The sequence below is a fragment of the Diaphorina citri genome, unplaced genomic scaffold (assembly GCF_000475195.1).
Source record: "Diaphorina citri unplaced genomic scaffold, Diaci psyllid genome assembly version 1.1 scaffold1472, whole genome shotgun sequence".
In the NCBI taxonomy this organism is placed as follows: Eukaryota; Metazoa; Arthropoda; class Insecta; order Hemiptera; family Psyllidae; genus Diaphorina; species Diaphorina citri.
The window spans coordinates 64,921-78,370 of NW_007378898.1; the positions used below are offsets into that span (position 1 = coordinate 64,921).

General features: G+C 37.5%; 1 protein-coding gene across 1 annotated transcript in view; it reads right to left on the minus strand.

Annotated features, from left to right (window-relative positions):
* The window catches only part of LOC103516054 (WD repeat-containing protein 47-like), a 39,517-nt gene extending 29,022 nt beyond the window's left edge, over positions 1–10,495 (minus strand). The window contains exons 1-7 of the mRNA XM_026828567.1: positions 10,350–10,495; positions 7,494–7,757; positions 7,146–7,153; positions 6,612–6,722; positions 5,971–6,119; positions 5,195–5,351; positions 3,882–3,918 (exon numbers count right to left, since the gene is read on the minus strand). Of these exons, the coding sequence (XP_026684368.1) occupies positions 3,882–3,918; positions 5,195–5,351; positions 5,971–6,119; positions 6,612–6,722; positions 7,146–7,153; positions 7,494–7,757; positions 10,350–10,468 (845 nt within the window). The 5' untranslated portion in view covers positions 10,469–10,495. The remainder of the gene's footprint in view (positions 1–3,881; positions 3,919–5,194; positions 5,352–5,970; positions 6,120–6,611; positions 6,723–7,145; positions 7,154–7,493; positions 7,758–10,349) is intronic.
* Positions 10,496–13,450: the final 2,955 nt, after the last annotated feature.

The following is a 13,450-nucleotide window of genomic DNA, read 5'->3' on the forward strand; positions in this document are numbered from 1 at the left end:
AAGAAGACAAGAAGTAAATAAACAAGAAGATCCTTGAGAACCTCAGCAATAAAGACATGAGAAATAGAAGAGAATCAAATAGAATATAAATCCTCATTCAATAAGTACGAAGACATGAAAGTAAAATACACAATAACCTAACAGTATACGTACGTAGATAGATATGAGAATATGTAGAATACATAAGACAACAATACAGTAAATACATAAGTACAAGAAATGCCTACAATCTGATGGATACAATATTACTGTTACTAAACAATAAATCTCGTTGAACTTGAAAATAAATACAATCGTCATTTGAAAAGAAATACAATTATCATCTACAACTCATATATTGTTCATGTTAGCTATCTACTGCTAAATGATTGTGACTTCATTCATCTTGAACATCTTCTTGAGTTGCCGGCATGAGATAAGTCAGAAGATGATAGTATTTTAAGGGTAAAATAGAGTACATACAATGTATAATAACATCAGATTGCTGTTCTTCATACCTAGGGGTTGGAAAACATCAACAATTCCATTCAATTGTAATTAGTATAAAAAAAGCCCACAAGCAAACAAACCGACAAAGATGTCATGTCAGTAAAAACATGTAGAATTTAGTTAGGCTCAGATCGAAAGATGTATCATCTTCCATGATAGTAGATGCCGACAACAATACTGGAATGATCAGAAGCTTTTTTTTCTGCTCTTCAATAATGCATGGTTACAATTATTTTGATCTTATGTATCTCTATCGGTTTATTTGATTTAAAAATCTGGTGTGAACATCACACGACTTTCCTTATCCTATTGAATGATGCTTATTTGAGTGTTCTTTTACCCTAACTTTTAGGCGTAGGCATTGGATGTTTTAAATCATTTTATCTTGTGTTTAATTCAATCATTCATAATTTCATATTAATAGATACTGGATGACTGGGAAGTAACGATAGTCGGCCAAAAGATGACTTATTCGAGAGGTCTGATAGAGGGAACTTTAAGTGCAAAGGTCTTATCGTCCCAAAATCGAAGAGAGAAGAAAGCCAGCCGTTGTGAGAACGAACCTTATCTCTTAAGGATAAAATCCGCCCCGGGCGGGAATCGAACCCGCGACTTAGATTTTACGAGGTAGACGAGGTAGACGCGCTAACCACAAAGCTAACTAGGCTGGCGAAAAGATGATTTTATCTTTGGCCGGCCACTCACGCTCGAACTAGGCGACTGTCTGTCAGATTGCCGGAAAGTGTGTTGCGGCAAAAGCTTTCAACTGTCAGCTCCCATGGCGTAGTGGTCACTGCGCTCGCCTTGCACGCGGGAGACCCAGGTTCGATTCCCGGCGGGGTCAAGAAATTTTGTATCATCCAAATGATTGATTCCGTGACTGGCTGTTGCCGGGGCCCACTCAGCCTCGTGAGGAAAATGAGTAGCTTGACATATAAATGCGCATAGCGACCGGTGCCAGCATGGTAGGTAAACATTGGATTTTAGGATTATTGAGATAGTGGGAAAATCCTACAATGCTGCAGTGAGCACCAAAGTTGTGACAAAAATACATGGGATTTTAGGATTATTGAGATATTGGGAAAATCCTACAATGCTGCAGTGAGCACCAAAGTTGTGATATAATAACACAAATAAACTGCATTTACATTACAAAAGCTTCCAACTTTAGTCTCACACGGTTTGAGAGACCAGTGCCCTAAATCACCAAAGTATGGAAAAGTATTTACAATTCCATATTTCGATATGATTCGTCCAAATTCAAAATTCTGCTTTTCCATTGGCTATTACACTTGAGGGATACTTTTCCATACTTTGGTGATTTAGGGCACAGAAGTCAGATTTTCCGCCACACACATTCAGGCGGTCTGACAGACAGTCGCCTAGTTGGAGCGTGAGTGGCCGGCCTTTGGCAATTTATTGCATTCCTATCTTCCCATCATACACTGCAAGCTTCCTAATAACAACTTGCACTACATCGGCCGGCCTTTGGCAATTTATTGCATTCCTATCTTCCTATCATACACTGCAAGCTTCCTAATATCAACTTGCACTACATCACCTACTTGCACTGCACCACTGGCACTCCAGCACCTACGTGTTATCAGAAACTTCAGTAGTTCGGTACCATGTCCAAATTCGGAAGTTACATGAAAACAAGGCAGAAAACACATAAATCAACACACAACTCATGGGTCGTTTAATAAATAATTTGTATTGAGATATTTTTATTATTTATTTTATTGTTAATTGAAACCTCCCGGTCAAATTAGTCGCCTGTCAAATTACTTGACTTTTTATTACCACCATTTAATCGTTATTAATAATAATAAAAACTAAAACTAACCAACACATGTCCGCCAAAGTCCAGAAAGAAAATCATCAACCATCAAAAAAATCTGGTGTGAACATCACGCGACTTTCCTTGTCCTATTAAATTATGCTTATTTGGGTGTTTTTCTACCGTAACTTTTACAATATCTCTGGCCGTTTAGTCAGTACAGCTGAAAACCACCAAAAAGCTGTCGAAAACTGTCAAAAGACCGCCAACCGCAGCACCTATCAAACCAAAAAACTGACCATAGAAAATTTGACCCGATTATATTACTTTCCTTGCTATAGGATAAGGAAAGTAAACAACTAGAACTAGCTACCAAACACATGTCTGCCTCCAGTCCAGAAAGTTCATGTCTCTAATGAATCTAATGATATAATTAGAAAATCAAGACACTGTTAAAGAATAATCAAGATGCTGCACGCTAAGATGCACGCTTAGAGCCCAAAGTCCTATCTTCTTAATCGTTAGTGTTTAATAGGGAGCAACTAATTAGTCGGTTTAATAATTAATCTAGGCCTGTTTTTTTTTTTTTTTTTTTTTTTTTTTTTTTTTTGTGGTTATAACCAAAAAACTGACCATAGAAAATTTGACCCGATTATATTACTTTCCTTCCTATAGGATAAGGAAAGTAACTAGAACTAACTACCAAACACATGTCTGCCTCCAGTCCAGAAAGTTTATGTCTCTAATGATATAATTAGAAAATCAAGACACTGTTAAAGAATAATCAAGATGCTGCACGCTAAGATGCACGGTGCATGCGTGCACGCTTAGAGCTCAAAGTCCTATCTTCTTAATCGTTAGTGTTTAATAGGGAGCAACTAATTAGTCGGTTTAATAATTAATCTAGGCCTAGTTTTTTTATTATTTTTTTTTGTAGTGATTAAAATTGGTTTAATTAATGAACACCTGGCTTAGAGCTAGTTTCTAGTTCTAATTTTCTACTGTTTCTTGATCCTATCTGTCTTGAAATCTTGACTTTGAAAAAGATTCACATTGTAACAAAAAGTAATAACATGAATAAAATACATTCGGTATCAAGTACATAGAAGGAAGAGATTTATCAATCATAATAATTGAAAATAACATTTTTACAAAAATGATTACCTAGATACATAGGTAATTCAGACGACAAAAGTACAGAGTGAGAATGATTTGATCATTTTGTTTCAATTGGAAGAGAAAAATCAAATAATTTCTTATCTTAGCACAGAATGACAACTTGAAAATCCCAGTCTTGACTTTTTCCTGACTCAATGACTCATATCAATCATAAAAAGATTTATGACTACAATCCTTTGATCACAATAATGTTATTGGATACCTCAGACCTCTATGATATAAATGCATCAGTATTGCAGTAGAATAACGATACCAATTAGTGTCAAGCAGGGATGGATTGATAATGGAAACCACAACCTTTATTTTCAGGCGACTATACAACGGGCCTTAAAGTTTAAATAATACCAAGAATAAATAATACTTATTTGAATATTTATACTCTTCGCATCCTTTATGATATAAATGCATCAGTATTGCAATAGAATAACGATACCAATTAGTGTCAAGCAGGGATGGATTGACAATGGAAACTGGAAACCACAACCTTTATGTACCGCGTAGTCGCCTGAAAAACCAAACCTATGAAAATGATAGAGGTTTGGTTTTTCCTTTTTCAGGCGACTACGACGGGCCTAAGAAGTTTAAATAATACCAAGAATAAATAATACTTATTTGAATATTTATACTCTTTGCATAGGACTTAAGAGTCCCTTCATCAGCAGTAGACTACTACATCATATATTTTCAATATCATTTATTTTTTTTTTATTATTTTTTTTTTTTAAAATCTTATAATATCTAATGTCCCAATAACTTCCAGTCTGACTCCCAGAAAGAAAAATTAAATTGAAAAAAAATCTGTACGGCAAAGAGCTTTCGCCAAGTGTTCATTGCAATGAGGTTAATTTGCCAGCCTAGTTAGCTTAGTTGGTAGTGCGTCTGCCTTGTAAGCGCTAGGACGCGGGTTCGATTCTTGACCGAGGCGGATTTTATCCTGATGGGATAATGTTCGTTCTCGGAACGGCTGGCTTTCTCCTATCCTGTCTTCCTTCTCTCTTCGATTTCAACAATTTGAGCAAAAGAACTGTTAAGATGTTTTTCCGATATATTACTTCTACTCCTGGCCAAGGTATACCTACTACAACTACCTGATATTTTCATAAATCCAAAACATAGGATGAAGGACAATCCTTAAACCGTGTGAAAAGCGCCCTGTCAATATCCACTTATTGTGAGTGATACATATCCTGTCTACACACATCTGAAACTTGGTAAATCTCCAACACTCATCAAGTTATCAAGTTGACAATTTATAGTGTCATGATGAAACGGTCTCGGTAATTTCTAAATCATTTCATGGTGACGTCCGAAAACTTTTACTTGATTTGAATATTTTTATTGGATCAAAAAACCACGATATTAAAATGAAAACTGGAACCATAAAAAAAAGTAAAAATCAACTTATGAAAGGTAGGTAGCAGCTCTTTACCTATGGGTACTTGAAATGGCTTTATTTATGAGAGCTTTAATAGCTTTATGTATGGACTGCTTATGACAGGGTCTACAGGTCTACTGTAGGGCGTTGTAAATAAAATTGTGAGTATGAGCATGAGAACGGTCTACGGTCTACTCTAGGGCGTTTGTCGAATTGTGGGTATGCCCACGAAAACGTATTTTCGTATACGTGTTCCTTCTCTATTTACCCAGTTCAATATGGAAAGCCTAATCATGGTATCTTTTACATAGAGTTCAGTGGTAAAAGACCTCGTGTGGTACTTAGAAAGGTATGGGTTCAATTCTGAGGGCATGTTATGTCATTGTTATGTTTGGTCTTGGGCTTGATGGGCGTGATGAGCATGTGTTCGGTCCAGGAGGTCTCCAGGGAGGGCTTGTCCAGACGGACGATGTCCACGTTGAGGTTCTTCTGCTCGAACGGCACCGAGAAGGTTTCGGCTGGTATGGACTGGATGAGAAAGGGAAAATAGAAGAGAATCAGTATCACTGGAAATGGAAATATGTAGCTTTCACACAGCATCTTTTTTTTATAGGTACGAGCTTTTTACACAATGAAATAGAGGGAAAAAATATTGTGACTTGTGACCCTTTTCTTTTTTAAAAAAACGAGTGCTTTTCACTGTCTTTCATCTCGAGGCTATGAAACATCTGCTACGCTGGTCTTCACGGGTCTGTAGACTCTGTAGCGTAGCATGCCGATCCCATAGTATGTCCATCACCAGATGGGCGATGAGAGACACAATACTTCCCACTTGGGTAGGTAGTCGATCAACATGAGAACACCAGAAGTAACACATTTAAATATATATAAGCAGCCGAAACAGTTACGAGTGCATTTTTTTTTTTTTTTTTTTTTTTCCTTTCGGGGGGGGCCATCCCGTAGTATGTCCATCACCAGATGGGCGATGAGAGACACAATACTTCCCATTTGGGTAGGTACTCGATCAACACGAGAACACCAGAAAGTAACACATAAACACATTTAAATATATAAGCAGCCAAAACAGTTAAGAGTACATTTTTTTTCTGTCGGTGGTGGGTATCGAACCCACAACCCTCTAACTCACCTGTAGCCAAGACAGCAGGGACAGATCTGACTCGTTGAGGCCAGGACAATTGTCCAGGAGAGAGGAGAAGGTGAGCTCTGAACCCGCGGACTCTGAACTGCCAGTCGCTTTGATCTGACAGTATTTGACACAGGATTCATACAGGACGCCTGAGGAAGGAGAGAAAATGATTTTGGTGGAGATTCAGAAAAAACACAAACACACACACACACACACACACACACACACACACACACACACACACACATGCACATGCACACGCGCACGCACACGCACGCACACACACACACACACGCACACGCACACACACCAGCAACAATGGTAGAGAACAACTGCAAACTTCTATTTTAACTTCATTTCAACTACATTTAAACTCAGATTGAGGTCCTGGTGCTTATCAGAGGTTTTCATTGAGGACCGATGATACAGTGATTTGATATCACCTCACTAAATTAACTTTCGCCCTAATTAATATTTGAGAACTTTTTCTAGGAAAAGACCACAAATAAATCACCTTTTCCCAACAACATAGATGGTTGGGAAATCGTAGGGTGGCCCATCGCATCGTTTGGAAATGATTACATAGTTGGGGAACGGTTGGCCAACGGTAAGACAGCGAATTCAGCTAATAATTGACTCACCTTTGATGACCAGCTGTACAAGGCGGTCATTCTTAGCCGCCCCTAGGCCGCCTGTCTTCTTATCCCCACTCCCATTGGGTAGCATTGCATTCATACATACAGTCGTCTCAGCTTAGGCAAAAGAGTCTGAGTGAGATCTACAGTTCACAGAACTACTAGTAACCCGTTAGTAACTCGAGTTACGAAGCTTCCCTGTATATGATAGTGCAAATTGTCCCCGATGTTGTCAAGTTTCTAATTTATGTCTGTAAGTCCGAACTGTGAGGAATGAGCCACAAGTTAGAGAATGTCCAATGAAAGCTACCACGGGAATATATTATATATGACTGTAAATACCGGTCTATTAGTAGTATTAGTTCGGTCATTTGAACTTTGCCCCTGTTCAGTGAAGGGCAGAGAATGTCTTCCTTCATCGTATAGCTAATTACTGTTCTTCTGACGACTCTATTTACTTTTCAATCATGACTTCATGACAGATTTAACCCATTTGATGGGGCTATTTAATATTAAAATATTATTGTATGCGAAAAATGCAATAGAATCTGAATGTAAATCGTACAGAATGGCTTATGTACTGTGGGTGAACATGAATTTATGGACTTCATTTACAGCCCGTTCACATTGCACGAAAAGAATTTTTCTTCGTCTCGATTTTTTTTTTTTTTTTTTTTTTTTTTTTTGGGGCGTATACAAAAATGAATTTGTGTGTTCACATTAATCACATTGCCAACGAAGAAAATTTTGGAAAAACTGTAACTTCGGACGAAGAAAAATTCTTCAGTGTGAACGGGCTGTTCCTAATTTATTCAGGGAATCCTAAACCTAAAACGGTTCTTATCGGCACCGCTTTCGCATTACTTCTAGTAGGTTTCATGTACTCACCGGAATTTCTTCATATCGAAGGCGGCGAGAGCGCCCAGGGGTTGAATAAACTCGAGCACATCCTCCCACTGGCCGTCCAGAATGAGCTGGCGTAGAAACAGCACGTCGTCTGAGTAGGCCCCGTTCACAAGGCCCGTCTCCCTCTCCAGCGACAGTTGGGAGATGTGGAGGCCGCGGTTGTGGAGAAACTCGAGCGTGAGTCGCACCACATCCTCCTCGGCCAGCGACAGCTGGGCCGATGGCATCACGTAGCGCACGCGGACCCTGCGGAGAGCGAAAGGGTTAAGATTAGAAATTTAGGTGTCTGAGTTTGACCCACGGGGACGTGAAGGGTTGAGATTAATCATATAGGAGTTTGATCCCAATGGGTGAGAAGGAGTTAAGATTTTATATTATCCTGTAAAGAATAGATTGACAGCATCACGTGGCTCACTCGGACCCTGGGGAGAGCAAAAGGGTTAATATTAAAAATCAGATAGTTGACTGAATTTGACCCCAATGGGCGAGAAGGGTTGAGATTTTTTTATTAATATTATTATTATTTTGCTGTAAAGAATAAAAAAGTTTGTCCTAGCGAAAAGGTGAAAATTTTGACCCTTTCTTCCAGCATCGCAGTACCACGAAGCATCCTTTCACCCAAGATGAGCTTCATAACTTCTAACTTCATAAGAAATCGATAATAATTTATTCGAAAGAGAAAAACACCATTATCATTATTAGAATATCATATGGTCATAAAAATGGGATGGAGAAAATATGTATGAAAATATTAAGGAAATAAAAATATGAGGGGGGGGGGAGCACGAATTTGAGAGCAATAAAAATACGTTTGCATAGACGGCAAGATTGATAACAGAGAATGTGAGGATCAGGCACAGTTTCAGCGAGTGGCACTGTTCCCTGTGAGGGTCCTCCAGGCTCCAGGGAAGAGGGATGAGAAGAGAAAAAGTACGGTGATGCCAATTCCTCTTTTTTAGAGTGTTTTACTAGACTAATTGTATTACATTGTCATCAAATTCCCTCACTTTTCTAGTCCCATCGAAGATACCTGACATGAATGACAATGCCCGGTTTTTCAATCTTGTGGACATCCTGTTCCCTGCCCCCCACCCACCCTCTCATAAAAAGGCCCAGGGGTAGCCAAACCCACGGCCCCGATTCAGGCCGAGGGCAGGCTGGGCTTCAGTGCAAAATGTATGAAATGATGCTATGTTTGTTAATGTTGATTTACCGGAGAGATAGCCATGTTGTTCATTACAAACATTATTGCATATGTTTTGCGAAATTTGGTCGTAGAGTACAATTTCAAATAGTTTTGCAAATGCGTTAATTTTGGTTATAGGTCTGTAATTTTTTATATCCTGTGAATTACCTTTTTTTGGAATAGGTACTACAATAGATTTTTTAAATTCTGTAGGAAATTTCTTGTTTTTGATAGAAAGATTGAACAATGTAGATAGAAAGATTGAACAATGTAGTTAGTGGTTTTAGCATATACTTTACACATTTTTTTAGGAATAAGGTTGGTATTCTATCTTTTCCTGGGCTTTTATTCTTTAGTTTTTTGATGGCTCTTAAAATATCGTTTTCTGTTATAATATTTACTTTTATTACGCTATTATTGGAATTATTTGATATCTGTACATTTGTAGATAGAGGCTGAGTGGTGTGTACACCAGGGAGAGAGGATTTCTGAATAAGTGAATATATTTTCACATTCCACTGTCCTCCCAGGAGAGAAGGGGTTGAGCATTTCCTAGAAACGAAAACGATTGAGACAGACCAACGCCACTTGTTTGAATAACTGACGCCTAAGGATCTCTTTGTTTAAATGTCTGACGCCTTATCCTTGTTTCTTTACTAGAGTCACTTTTACTACATACTGTACATTGCAAATGTACTTTTAAGCCCAAAAATGCTAAATAAAATAAAAAGATGGGACTAGACTCCACTCGGAAAATGAGAGTAAAATCTCTATCGAAAAACCTCCTGACCAGATTTGAATTCCCTGCTGTTTGGCACATCTTGACGTTGGTGAAAAGGGATGAGGGAGAGAGGGGAAAGTATTTTTTGAAAGATTTTCGACGTCCTGCAGTTTTCAGGACAGCTATCGCTATTTCCCGTCATTGTACCAAGACAGTGAGACTTTCCTATACAGGGTGTGCCAAAAAGATGGTGCAGACAACTTCACCCTATTTGAAAATCTCCATAAACAAGTGAACTTGATTGACAATTTTAGGAGGGGTCAATTGATCGAAAAAATTATGGAAAACAATTTTGGATTTTTATCAGAGTGACCCGCCCCCTCTGAAATTTTATTATCTAGGTACTCGTAAAGTTTGAAAATTTTGAGTTTAAATGATGTATGATGTCTACAGCTTCATTTTCAAACAAAATTACTCAAGGGGTGTGTAGCGTGTAGCTCCGAAGAGTTTTCCGATTTATTTTAGAGAGTTGACCCCCCTATAATGATCTATAGGAAGTCTAATATCTGCAGCTGCACACACTTTTTTACAAACACCCTGTAGAAAAATATTGTGACAGTTTTATGACAACCTTCCAAGAGCCGAGAGTTCAGAACGAGAATTTCATTTCCGCAAATGTCAAAATCTTTTGGTCGCAGGTTTCCCGTCATATCAAGATCCGGCATTGTCTAATATTTATTGTCATTATTGTCAAAGGTATGGAGACTACATTGGGTTATAGGGAATATGGGTTATAATAACAAATAGCAGGAAGAAAAGAAGTTTGTTGATAAAATCCGAGTGTTTTGAACATAAATAAATGGATGCAGGGCCTCAAGTCTTCCACTCCAATTGGTGGTACCTTTGGAAAGAAAATTAAAAGATAACGTACCTAACTACAATGTACACATAGGACATCCGATTCAGATAAAAATGTATCAGTATTACATAAAAGGGTATTATTATTATGTTAAGGCGGTCTCTTCCTGATCCCTTATGTGCCGCGTCCATTTTAATTTAGGGCTATTGCACTGTACATAAAAGGGTAACAAGAAGAATAATAAAATTATAAAAACAGCAAAATATTAATAAAACAATAAAGTATACACATTGAAATTTTTAAATAAATTCCAACAATTATACAGAATATGGTGGAAAAAGATTCACATTGTAACAAAAAGTCATAACATAAATAAAATACATTCGGTATCAAGTACATAGAAGGAAGAGATTTATCAAACATAATAATTGAAAATAACATTTTTACAAAAATAATTACCTGGATAGGTAATTAATTCACACGACAAAAGTACAGAGCGAGAATGATTTGATCATTTTGTTTCAATTGGAAGAGAAAAATCAAATAATTTCTTATCTTAGCACAGAATGACAACTTGAAAATCCCAAATTGCATTCATACATACAGTCGTCTCAGCTTAGGCAAAAGAGTCGAGTGGATTGGGACATATCACATGCCTTCAGGCACACTCCATTTGTCAAGGGTTTAGGCATTACCTTGCCCTTGGGATCAATTTAATTTGAAGAAACCCATTTACTGATGATGAAAGTCTGAGTGAGGTCTACAGTTCACAGAACTACTAGTAACCCGTTAGTAACTCGAGTTACTAAGCTTCCCTGTATATGATAGTGCAAATTGTCCCCGATGTTGTCAAGTTTCTAATTTATGTCTGTAAGTCCGAACTGTGAGGAATGAGCCACAAGTTAGAGAATGTCCAATGAAAGCTACCACGGGAATATATTACATATGACTGTAAATACCGGTCTATTAGTAGTATTAGTTCGGTCATTTGAACTTTGCCCCTGTTCAGTGAAGGGCAGAGAATGTCTTCCTTCATCGTATAACTAATTACTGTTCTTCTGACGACTCTATTTACTTTTCAATCATGACTTCATGACAGATATTTAACCCATTTGATGGGGCTATTCAATATTAAAATATTATTGTATGCGAAAAATACAATAGAATCTGAATGTAAATCGTACAGAATGGCATATGTACTGGGTGAACATGAATTTATGGACTTCATTTACAGCCCGTTCACATTGCACGAAAAGAATTTTTCTTCGTCTCAATTTTTTTTTTTTTTTTTTTTTTTTTCCTACAACTACCTGAAAACGGCTACTTTCCCTGTCGCGTATAATATCTCTAGTAGCGCGGTCAAACTTTCTTGACTTGGCGGGACGGAGCGCTACCGCGCTCCTTAATTAAATTGAAAAAAATCTGTACGGCAAAGAGCTGTCGCAGTGTCGCCAAGTGTTCATTGCAATGAGGTTAATTTGCCAGCCTAGTTAGCTTAGTTGGTAGTACGTCTGCCTTGTAAGTGCTAGGACGCCGGTTCGATTCTTGCCCGAGGCGGATTTTATCCTGATGGGATAATGTTCGTTCTCGGAACGGCTAGCTTTCTCCTATCCTGTCTTCCTTCTCTCTTCGATTTCGGGACGATAAGACCATAGCAGTTACAGTTCCCTCTGTCAAACCTCTTAAAAAAAAAAAAAATGAAAAAAATTAAAAAAAAAAGAGGTTAATTTTATAAAGAACTCATTTTCCTCCACAGTAATTGTTATTTCCAAGAAAATACTCGTAATATAAAGTAAAAACCCCTCTACGAGCAAAATTGACATCTGAGGCATAAAATGAGTTTGACATTCTCTCTGTATACATTTTGTACGTGAGCTTTTAAACATTTTCGTTTACCACCCTCAGCCTCAAGTTTGACTACCGAAAATGACAATGTATACGGTACATCCTAGAAAGGTTGGATGAGGCATTCTTCTAGATGGGGCAAAATCCTTGGAAAAGTTACAACAGATACCTTTCTAGCTAACGTTTTTCTCTCGAAAATCAGAATTATGAAGTACATGTCCAGTTGTCCATGATAAAGTGTTCATTCTGTCTGCATGCATATGGAAACAGTTCAAACAATCTATCTACGAAATATTTACAAACTAAAATGGTACATACAGATTAATCTGAAGGCTTGACAAACGGACAAATCCTGCAGAACCACTCACTTTCGATAGTCAAACTCGAGGCTCGATAGAGGGAAAGGCAATTTTAAGATTAGACTTATCAGTGCTAAAACAAAAATAGAGAAACATTAAACAACAAATTTTACAAGAATCAAATACATTACAACGTGAAAAAAATTTAGCAATACTCGTTCATTCTGTAGATTTATTAATGGAGGAATATTTTAGGTTGTTTTAGGGAGCCACAAGGTGGGTTTTAATTCCGCGGGGTCGCGGTATTTTGGGTGGGGATACACCGAAGGAAATGCATGCTTTTTTTTTCTTATTTAAGATTATTTCGACAAACGGACAAATTCTGCAGAACCACTCACTTTCGATAGTCAAACTCGAGGCTCGATAGAGGGAAAGGCAATTTTATTAGACTTTATCAGTGCTAAAACAAAAATAGAGACACATTAAACAACAAATTTTACAAGAATCAAATACATTACAACGTGGAAAAATTTTAGCAATACTCGTTCATTCTGTAGATTTATTAATGGAGGGATATTTTAGGTTGTTTTAGAGATCCACAAGGTGTGGGTTTTAATTCCGCGGGGTCGCGGTATTTTGGGTGGGGATACACCGAAGGAAATGCATGCTTTTTTTTTCTTATTTTTTAAGATTATTTTTAGATTTAATGCAGTCAAGTTAGTTTATTTTAGGATGTTGGTTAGATTTTGTTTTATTTTATATGCAATATTAACATTCTGTCAGAAGCCTTGTGAAAACTAACTTACAATCGCAATACTTACAGTTGGTGATGGTTCATTAGATAAACTGATAAACACATTTGATTTCGATATCGTGTCAATAAACGGACATGAGATACGTAATGATCTAATGATTTAAAATTTCAGGCACCAAACAGTTGGCCTCAGCAAAACAATTCACTTGAAATTTTCCGATTTCGAAAATGACATCATGTAAAGAAAACAGAATGTGTTTATCTAGTAAGTTTCA